The following is a 10,619-nucleotide window of genomic DNA, read 5'->3' as shown; positions in this document are numbered from 1 at the left end:
CTATGACTTCGAGAGGTTGTAGCCGTTTCACAGGACCCAAAAGCAAGATATCTCACCAATCATATGCCATGGTGACTTTGGTTTGATGGGCTTCAACTCTGGGGCCTCCTTTTTCACTTGCTCAAACCTCTGGCATGACATACAGGTTTTCACCTTTACAACACAAGGAGATTAAACACAACAGATTTAATAATATGCTCTAGAGTAGAGGCGATTTTCTTTGTGTGTCACAGTAGTTGAAATGAACAATTACTTATATAAGGCAATGACTATAAATTATTCTTTAAATCTCATGTGCATGCGGCATCAGCGTATCACAGGAAATATTAGAGCTGATCTGGATCAAACGCAACTTGAACAAATTGATCACTTGCCCAGTTCTGAGCATCTCCGGTAATTGTCTTCCTGTAGAAGCGTTGGTTGATCTTGTCCTGCATCCTCTTGGCTCCAAAGTAGCCAGCATGGACTTCTCTCAGCACCTCATCCTTCTCTTTCTCAGTGAGGATCACCCTCCTCATTGAAAGGCCATTCTCCCCATGGTAGTACATACAATTTCCTAGAAAAAGGGAGAGAACATACATCAGCACTGAATCAGCCGTAGATTGTTTATAACTTAATTCAGTTTCCTTTGCAGGGCCTACTAATTTGTGAAAATGTAAGATGAATTAATGGACTGCATAAAATGTCATTTATTTAATTACAGAATACCTTTACGAGTGAATTATTTTGCATCCCTCCGGATCTGCCGTTTCTCCGTGAGAGAGATCCCTGCTTCATACATCTGAGATGACAGATACAAGAAAATAGAATTAAGTGACACCATTTTCAATCAACAAGAAAAACCGATAAACATCAATTCTATCTGTCTGCTTATCTATCTATCCGTCTATCTAAATTAAATGAACACAAGCTAGCTAGTTAGCAACACGTCAAACACTCAGTTTACTAGCTAAATCGATTAAACAATAAAATACAATACAAATATAAAGTTAGCAACGCTAATAAATGTATTTTGTAAAATAAGTCTTGCCTGTTTGTTATTTCGTCTTGTGACGCTCAATGAACGAGCGCGAATGTTCGAAAATGTTCATGAAGCTCCCTACGTCGTTGTTCGACGCGATCGTCCGTTGCCAGGCAACGTTCGACGCGATCATCAGTTGCCAGGCAGGTTTGGAATTTTCGAACGCCGATTACGTAGACAATTTCCGTGTGACAGCACCCTAAATGATAATCAGCCTGTTGCCTTTTGTTTGCTGAATGGTTAAAAAATATTTAAGTGTTGGCACTGCTTTTCATGTAATTCGTGGTGAACACTAAAAGATAGGTCTTATCGTCACCCTAAAAGTACACATACAATAAATTACAATACATGAGTTCACAGCTGACGGCTTTTTTTTAATTATTATTTACAACAGTTAGCTGAACATTATAGGGTCATGGCCTTCCACTCCCTGGTTTCTAATTCAACTACAGTGTTTGATATATGTGAAATTAAGCAGAAAAAACATGCGTTCTTCGTTGTTTCTTCTATTTGTCTCTAACTCATGCTATGATCTTTCATTGATCGATACTTTGAATGTTGAAAGGAATATATGATGCATCGTTGCAGCAACATTTAAGATGATCGTGATGAATTCTGCCTGTTCTGCTTCTGTGCTCTCTGTGGTCAAACCAAAACAAACTAGAGTGGCAGCGGACGTACTTATCCCGCCTCCTGCAAACTAAGACCCTACATCATATCCTGCCCCTTGCAAGCCCATCCCCCTAAACCCCCCATTGACTCTACTGATGTCGGAACGAAATCGATGTCCGCATATAAAGAAACCAGTGTGAATCACCTTCAGGGTCGAATCTCCGATGACCGTCTAATGACTGGTTGTGTGTTTCTCTGGACAGAATGGCAAAGTGTTCATGTTTACTGGAATGCTTGAAATGGTGGCAGATATTCACCAGCTCTCCTTTGTCCTCGGACACGAGATGGCCCACGCCATCCTGGGCCACTCCGTGAGTACAAACACACATAAATACATACAAGCATACAAACACACTTTTGAAAGAGCCAAACCATGTAGAAAATGTTGACCTCAACCATTGCAGCCATATTTTCTTGATGGATTTTCCAGTGTATCTTTCAGACTTTTATGACATGGGCACAGGTTGCTTTGATTGGTTTTCAGGGCAACAATATTTATCAGGCCTTTTATGTTCCTGGGTGTCTCCTTTTTTACCTCAGTATATATCAGATGCTACCTTAACACTCGGATGGCTTTAGGTTCAACCTGGTTTCCATCGGTCACACATGGCTAGCAGAGGAACAGATGAGTCGTTTTGACCTCAGGCCATAATCATTTTACGAGCTTGACATCTTCATTTGTTGTTGCAACTTTGGTGATGGTGGCCTGTGTTTAAGGCCTAGAAAAAGCATTCAGGACTCTAATTAAGTTTATGTTTTTTTTAGAGCGTGAGCGTCCCTGTTCCGAAAAGAGAATTTAATATGTTGAAGGGAATGGCCGATCGACGAGGCTCTGTCTGTCCCGGGAGGTTTGCTCTGATCGGCTGCTGAAAGAGCCTCAGGGTCTGCTACACCGTAAAGAGTGGAACTTCCTAAATGCTTGGAACAAACTCTCTCTCGCTCACTCACTCACTCACTGGCCATCCTGAAACCCCATCACAACATCCCAATTTGCTCTTGCTCTCATGTTCCTGTGTGTGTGTCCCCTACTGTCTGATACCTCTCATCACATTCACCTCTTTGTCCCTATCCCCAAGGCGGAGCAGGCCAGCCTGTCCCACGTTGTGGACTTGCTGTCTCTTATCCTGCTGACCGCCATCTGGGCCTTATGTCCCCGGGACAGTCTTGCCGTGTTTGGACACTGGATCCAGGGCAAACTTATACAGGTCAGACCAATTACTCATACAGATAACCCGTGGCAATGCTAAAGCTGACTCTCCTCTGCAGCTTTTCCATTATCGCCACCCCTTTTCCCATGGTTTCCCAATACAACTCATATCTTTGGATCTGGATGACTGCAAACTCCAGTCAGTTCTCATCTGAGCAATAATGAAAATGCAAATCGGGGACGATTTGCATTTTCGATCACAAAACTGATATAATCAAGTTTCCGAATTTTCTTTGAACATTTGGAGACATATGTACATTATTTTAGAGTTCAACATTTTCTTTTTGACCATTATGTTAATTTTTTAAGGCGAAATTTCAAAGTTCTCAGTTACAAAGTGTTTTCGATAGATTTGAAAAGTTAATGTTGGATCAGCCTCCATCATGTTTCACACCAGTCTTGTTGATGTTCAAATTCTTGAACCCTGTGAATCTGTATCCTCTGCCTGCCGTGTCGGATTCCTCTCTCAGCTGATGTTCAGCCGTCCGTACAGCAGGAAACTGGAGGCTGAGGCTGACAAAGTTGGAATGCAGCTGGCAGCTAAGGTAAAGCAGCATGACTGCGCTCATCCCATTATATTGCATTGTGTTACCAGGGACGTCATCTCCCTTCAGATAGATGAGGAGATCCCCTTAAACATTATCAATTTGATGAATTGTCATTAGCATGGTATTTTAGCCTAAAGGAATCCCAGCACTGTCAGTTACTTTACGAGACACCAGGGGGCACTGTTATCAAACCAAACAAGGTTACCCTGCTGCAGAATGCGGTGTGTGTGGTTGACTCCTGGGGGGCATGGGTGTTGGTGACGTGTGGGCGTGTCCTCTGCTGCAGGCGTGCGCGGACGTGCGCGCTGCCCCGGTGTTTTGGCAGCAAATGGAGATCACAGATCAGCTGAGGGCAGTGCCAGCTGTCCCAGAGTGGCTGTCCACACATCCCTCACACAGGAACCGAGTTACACAGATGGACCGCTTTGTGCCTCAGGTACGCACCCACATGCACACGCACACATGCACACACGCACGCATGTGAGCATAAACACTGGGTTACTTAATACTGGACATTTTGTGGAACATGGGCCTTTACACACAATAAACAGATCTTTTGAGTGCTTCAGCATTTGAAAACAGGAAAGCGTTGACTGGGAAAATGAGTTGGATGGATATCTCTATTAACATATCAGTGTTTCCCGCAGGATTTTTTTCAGCAGCGGTGGTGTGGTCCCCGATCCCTCTAGGGGGGTCCGGGGGCATGCCCCCCCAGCCGAATTTTTTTTGTACCCTTTACATTGGAATGCATGAATCTGGTGCACTTTGAGAGGAGAATATGCACTTAAATCCTATTCAAACAGTCCTGTGTATTACTGTAGATGGGATTATTGGTGTTGTAACTTTGCCTTTTGTGTCTTCATTTACAGATTTTTATATTTTTGTGTAGTAATATTTAAACAAAAAATGCCACAACGCAAATATAATTTGCACAATTTATTTACAGATTTTTGCCTAATGCTTAAACACTAAACATGGTTGCTATGCCCAAAGCATAACTGTTTTTTACATAAGACACTTTGTTCAAAAATGAAATCTCCTGCAACAATGGGCAAAACACATCTTTTTAAATTATAAACCTAACTAAAATTTGAAAAGAACACAGACTCACACACATGAAAAATAAAAAATAAAGCTAATTGAATACCAATCAGTGTGAGCCTTAGCACTACAAATAGACCTCAGGTGAGCTCAGCTCCTATGCGAGACAGTGAGAGTCAGGGGAAGAGGACAAGAGAGCGATGATAAGCTTGTTATTGCTTAAAACACTTCTTCTTAGTCTTGGGAGTCAAAAAGTGATGAGAAAATTATAAAATAAATATAAGTTATACATAATAGAAACTATTCATGATCTTTTAAGAAGTCCTTAGGTTTTTTCCCTGCATTTATGCTAATGACCACATGCTTACAGGCGATTAGCATAAATCCCTAACTAAAATACGCGATGTAAACGGATTTTATATGGCAATAAAGAACAACATCGGATCTAACAGTATGGATTCATTTTTCAAAGTTCCCGAAAATACCTAGGCTATAAATTCCTGACTGGATATAAGCTCCTGTAAAGGCTATGAGTGATCCCAAAAAGAGCGACAACACGCACACACACACACACACACATAGGCCTACACACACACACACACACACACAATACTAGAGGAAAAACGGCAGGTTGCGGTTTATAGATACAATAAAATGATTGGGCTCAGAGGGTTTTTAACACTGGTGGTCATGTAGCGACACATTTTAGCAACTTACTTTCTCTCTCTCTCTCTCTCTCTCTCTCTCTCTCTCTCTCTCTGTCTCTCTCTTTCCTTCTTTCTTCGATCTTCCGCTTCACTCGCTACTGCTAGAATCAATGTAACTTTGCAACCGTGTAGGGTAGCCTACTGCAAACAACTGCCACACTCGCTGTGTATTTTTCTTCTTTGATGTTGGTTACGTGACGATGTGCCGCGTGCTGCGCAATTGACGTTACGCGCTGTACATTTTCTAAAAGGAGCTACGTATAAAAATAAATAAATAAATTAGGAGAAGGATTTTTATTGCAGCGGCGGAGAAAATTCAGCAGCGGCGGCACGCCGCTGCTGAATGATATATATGCAGTGTTTCAGTGTTTCATACTGGTTTAAATAATAAATGTTATAGTATTTCCCATCTGTGCTGGGCAAGAGTTTTGTTCGAAAGTTCAGTGATTGAAACAAATGAAAGCCTGGGCTATTGAAGTTTTACGGTAGGCCTACCACTGTCATGTACCTACCCGATATCAAGTGGACCGGGTTGAATTCACTGCGGGTCTCTGTTCTTATATCCATCTTACCAAATATATTTTATTGCTGTCCTTCTCAACACTCTCTGATCTTACTAAAAGGCTAGCAGCACGAAATCAAGGGATATTTAAAATAGAAATAAATGTGCGATTAATCGCAAGTTAAATATGACATGCTATTAATCGCAATTAAATATTTTAATCGCTTGACAGCACTAATAGATATCTATGTATAATATGATATTATATAGATATAGAGCTCCATGACTCCCGCCAGAGCACCCGGAGTGTTCTAGAATATTTACAGAACACGGCCAAAGGCTGTATGCGCCTCGCCATTGCGATACATCCACTGTGGATGGTACCGTGGCCGCAAGCTGCTCAGGGCCACACCCTCACCCTCCTCCTTGACCCACCTCTGTCCATCTCATTTGCATTAAAGCTACAGACTGCACCGCGGCTGAATTTTGGGAACGTCTTCAAATACTGTGTTAGGGGCCCTCTAATATCTATATTAAAGCATCCATTAAGTAAGGACCTTTAATGCTTTTGATAAAAAAGTAGAGAAAGCGAAAGTTTGACCACCGTTCAACTAAAACCACCACTTTATAGTATGATCCATAACGGCAATTTCTTAGAATACACAGAATTTAGAAGGGACTCAAGTATCAGTGGCCTGCTTATGTTTGTATACAACGGACAATGCAGTGATCCAGTTTTCAATATCTATAATGTTCGGCACTGAAGTGTATTTGGAATATGGTGACGTGATATGATAATGAACTTTAGGGTCTATGAGGGAAGCCGGTAGTTAACAACCCAGTAGATGGGCTCATTTAGGAATATTTATTTAAAGGGGACCTATCATACCACCAGGTGTGAGTGTGATTAGCCATTACAAGCCGTTTTCAAATTGTGCAGCATTGTGACATCACAGGTGGGCGTGTCCACCTAGATGTGTGACGGATAGATGAGCAACGTTTGCTGCAGTCCACTGGGGAGGCTGGTGGACTGATCTATCCAGCACACATCTAGGTGGACACGCCCACCTGTCCATGTCTGTTTCCTGCACCCATGTCTACCTGACAGTACAGCTCTGATTAATACGTTGGCGTCTCCTCCATTTAGCTGGATTCAAATAGTCCCCATCGTGGTTTGGCTTGCCCTCATTCCCTCAAATCTCAGTGAAGATTGTTTTGGCTATTTGGGTCCATCCAGTTCAACTGTCAAGCATCCTCAAGCATTTTAGCGCTCTCATTTCCACACGGCTTCTTTTCCTCCAGCCCAGCCTAAAACTGATACTGCTCGTCTTTTAAATATATTGTCAAAGAGCAATGGGGGATGAATGCAGCCATCATCCCACCCTCTACATTATTTTCATCTGTCACTTTTTGGTCTCTCTTGCTTTGTGTCTGTCTTGTTTCTTGCCTACATGTGGACTTGTCCTCCCCCTCTCTCTCGCTCTCTCGTTCTTGCTCTAAATCTCTCCAGGCTCTGGAGCTAAGAGATTGTTGCGAGTGTCCGGCCCTCCCGTCCGCAGACCCCCGCGTTGTCTTCTCCAAGAGCGTCCGGACACTGCTGGACAAGGCCAAGGTCAAAGGGAGGGGGAGCCAGAGCTCAAACTCACCACCACAGCCCCAATGACATCCGCACCCCCAGGATGCAATGCCCGCAGCCCTCCTGGTCCAAGCCCGCTCGGCCCCGGCTTCTGATGCCCGTCCTTCAGACACGTCGTCCGTCCCGTCTACAGCTAACCCTCTGGGACTCTCTTTTCCTGACCCCTGTCTCGCTGAGCAACCCCACACCTGCTTTAACTGCTGTTGATGGGACACCGGAGATGGGAAACAGCATTTCGCAAAGCCTCTAGATTCTCAAAGTCAGACCTACTGATTGCTTAGGTATTGAGGGTACAGTTTTCAGTGTGTGTGTGCGTGTGTCACTGTTATTTTTTCACTGTTGTTTTCCCAAAAGTTTTTTTCCATTTGAAGAGTCCATCTCACCCTTTCCAGTGCTCCAGCATATATCTCGTGTGCATGAGTGCCATGTTAAAGGAGTTTAGAGTATGTTCAGATGGCTGGGAAGTATTTTTGCAGTTCAATGCATTAGCATCTGGATTTTTACACAACCTTGGCTGGGGACAAGCTGAATTCATTGCTCAAACAACCATACATTGCAACATCAACATGTGCATTATTTATGAAGAGACTACAATAAATGCACTTTGTGTACACACACGAACACAACGCATGTACTCATGGATGCACACAAGTATGTGTGTTTGTGTATGTATGTGTGTGAGTGCGCAATTATTACAGTACATTTCAGTGTCCTTGCAACACTTCTAGGTCCCTTATACCATGGATTATATTTTTTGATGAGCTGTTTTCATTTAAAAATGTGCTCCGACTATGTGTCTGGGCTGTATTTGTATAGTTTTATATCCATGTGTGCAGTGATATTGGTATCTATCCCAATTTTTAGGAGACGCAAATGCACACCCCAAAAAAACTAATATAAAATTATTTTTGATGCATACAAATCCTGCATACTTGAGACAGTCAGAGCTGTTGTATATAATTTAATTAAATGTGATGTTCTCCTGGTGAATTTTCTTCAAGGAGAGAATAGAAAATGTATAGATTTTAATATTTTCACCACTCCTATTTCTGGGAGCGGTGCTATTATTTTGCTTACCATAAGTGCTCCATTAAATATGTTGTTTTTACCGTGAACACACCCAGGGAGAAAATGTGATGATGAATTATTAGTGCAAGAGAATATCGTTCCTTGCAAACAAGTGTCAGCAAGGGTTAGATTTTATATAATTTTTAATGTTGATAAATGCTTTAAATCTCAGTAGCGCCGGGATCGTTTATTGGCCTGTGGCATGTGCCACCACGGCAACTGACATACCATGGCATATGCTGTTCAGGAACGGTAATTGCCGTTCCCAACAATGGTATATGACACCAGCATGCCCAGCCTCCTCCCTATAATTTCATGACAAGTATGGCCGTAAATGTAAAGCTATATATATTTGGTCTTTATTGACAATATATCACAACATAACGCCGTAAATAAAGGGATTGATACGTTTCTCTTGTCGGTTCTGTTAGGATAAGTGCGATCTGTTTGTTGTTGCTTTTGAAATGACTTGCTCCGGTGACGGTAGTTAGCCTAGCCACCTTAACAGGTCTGACTAATCGATAACTGAGATTTATATTAGAGCTATGACTACAGAGGCAGGTCCCTATATCTACCAGGGGGTGGCACTGTAGCTTATGGCTAGACATTCATCAAAATTTTCACTCATGTTTTATCAATGTGTCGTAGTAGCGTAGTTGCCACCCGTCCCGTAAAATACGGAATCGTCCTTTATTTGGCAATTAAATGTTGCGTCCCGTATTGAACCAATACGGGACGCGATTTGTTCCGTATTTCCATAAAATATCCAATACACATGTCTGTCACACAAACAAATACCAAATCTAACGATAATGATCAAAACAAAACACAGGGAATACTAAGGCCAGCAAAATTGTCGCGGCGGGATCAAGCCCCCAGGATCAGTGCATACTTCCGCAATCCACCAGTGCTCAGCGGCCAAGCCTGGTATTGCAGCTGTTTAAGCGGGCTGTGGACGGGTCCCTCGATTCAAGGGACCCAGAAGTAGATATCTCCGTTCACTCCAATACAAGTGGGGTACAGGAATGTGTCTCCGCAAAAAATTACTGGATATCAATCAAAGGCTCTTAATTATCTACATGCCATGTCCTAAAGAAATGTAAGTTTTTTCTTTTCAAAACGCCAACTCAAGCGTTTTATTAGCCGTTCTCTCTAATTATTTTTTGCTGGAGAAGGAGGTGTGCAGCTGAAAGGAGTCGTAGTGAAACAAATGTTGTTTCGACCTGGCATCCGAGAGGGCCTAGGTCAGTGCTCCGTTAACGTGTCAGATTTTTAGACTGGTTCAGCTGCTGCTGAACCAGTCTCTCTCACGGTCCTCTGCTTGCGATCATTGTGATTCACCATATATTGATCCATTTATTCAAAAGATCCAAAGACAAAGAACAGATTACGGTATCATTTTATATTATTAATATTCTAATGTAATAGACTGTTCTGCGTTTAGTCTGGAAAAGGAGGTGTGTCCCTCGTGAGTTGCCGTAAGGGGGAAGTTCGGGGAAGGTTACGGGTGATGTGTTGTGTGGGGGAGGGGTGATTAAAGTGAAGCAGCGTTGGCTGCTGAACGCACTACCTCGTCTCTGGTCCCGTCCTTTGTTTTGTATAATAATTAGTACAGTATAGTTGAACCCAGAACGCTCGGCTACATTGGTGGCAGCGGTGTTCTTCTGTGAACCGCTGTTTGTGTTTAGTTGTGCGTTTTTGTCTGCTGCGGCGCCGTGTCTGTGTTAGTTTTAGTTAGTTATTAGTTTAGCTGCCCCAGTATAGCTAGCTGGCTGACCTCACGTGGTGCGTGATAGACGGTTGACATGTGGAGTGCAGACGAGGACCCTTTTAAACCCAGTGCAAGCATGCTGGGCAGATACTCGCCGGGCGGAGCTGTAAAGATCGACCTGCCTGCTCCTTTTACCGGGGACGGGAGCCAGAGTTTCCTCAGCTGGGCGAGGCAGTTGGAGGTGGCCGTCGGCGCCACAGCAGGGGGCGGCCAAGGCTGTACGGAGGAGCTGGTGAGGATTCTTCCTACTCGCCTCGGCAAGTCCGCTTTTCTGCTGTGGGACAGTCTTCCTGATGCGACCAAGTCGGATTATGCTGCGATTAAAGAGAGGCTGGGAGCAGCGTTTGGACAGAGACAGTTAATGGACCGGTTCAGAGCAAGCCTGTCAGCCCGTGTGCGTGCTTCTGGTGAAAACCTGGAGGTGTACGCTCCGGATTATGGTGGTG

At 43.3% G+C, this 10,619-nt stretch overlaps 1 protein-coding gene across 2 annotated transcripts in view; it reads left to right on the top strand.

Moving 5' to 3' along the window:
- Positions 1-8,813, top strand: part of oma1 (OMA1 zinc metallopeptidase) — a 106,951-nt gene extending 98,138 nt beyond the window's left edge. Inside the window, exons 4-8 of one of the 2 annotated variants that reach the window (XM_060066897.1) lie at positions 1,897-2,004; positions 2,770-2,898; positions 3,371-3,445; positions 3,735-3,884; positions 7,209-8,813. In XM_060066897.1, coding sequence (XP_059922880.1) covers positions 1,897-2,004; positions 2,770-2,898; positions 3,371-3,445; positions 3,735-3,884; positions 7,209-7,361 — 615 coding nt within the window. In that variant the 3' untranslated portion in view covers positions 7,362-8,813. The remainder of the gene's footprint in view (positions 1-1,896; positions 2,005-2,769; positions 2,899-3,370; positions 3,446-3,734; positions 3,885-7,208) is intronic. The other variant, XM_060066898.1, reaches the window with a different exon arrangement.
- The last annotated feature ends 1,806 nt before the right edge of the window (positions 8,814-10,619 follow it).

Source organism: Gadus macrocephalus, chromosome 12 (genome assembly GCF_031168955.1).
Source record: "Gadus macrocephalus chromosome 12, ASM3116895v1".
Taxonomy (NCBI): domain Eukaryota; kingdom Metazoa; phylum Chordata; class Actinopteri; order Gadiformes; family Gadidae; genus Gadus; species Gadus macrocephalus.
The sequence above is the reverse complement of the archived record's forward strand: the minus strand, read 5'-3'. Positions and strand labels throughout refer to the sequence as shown.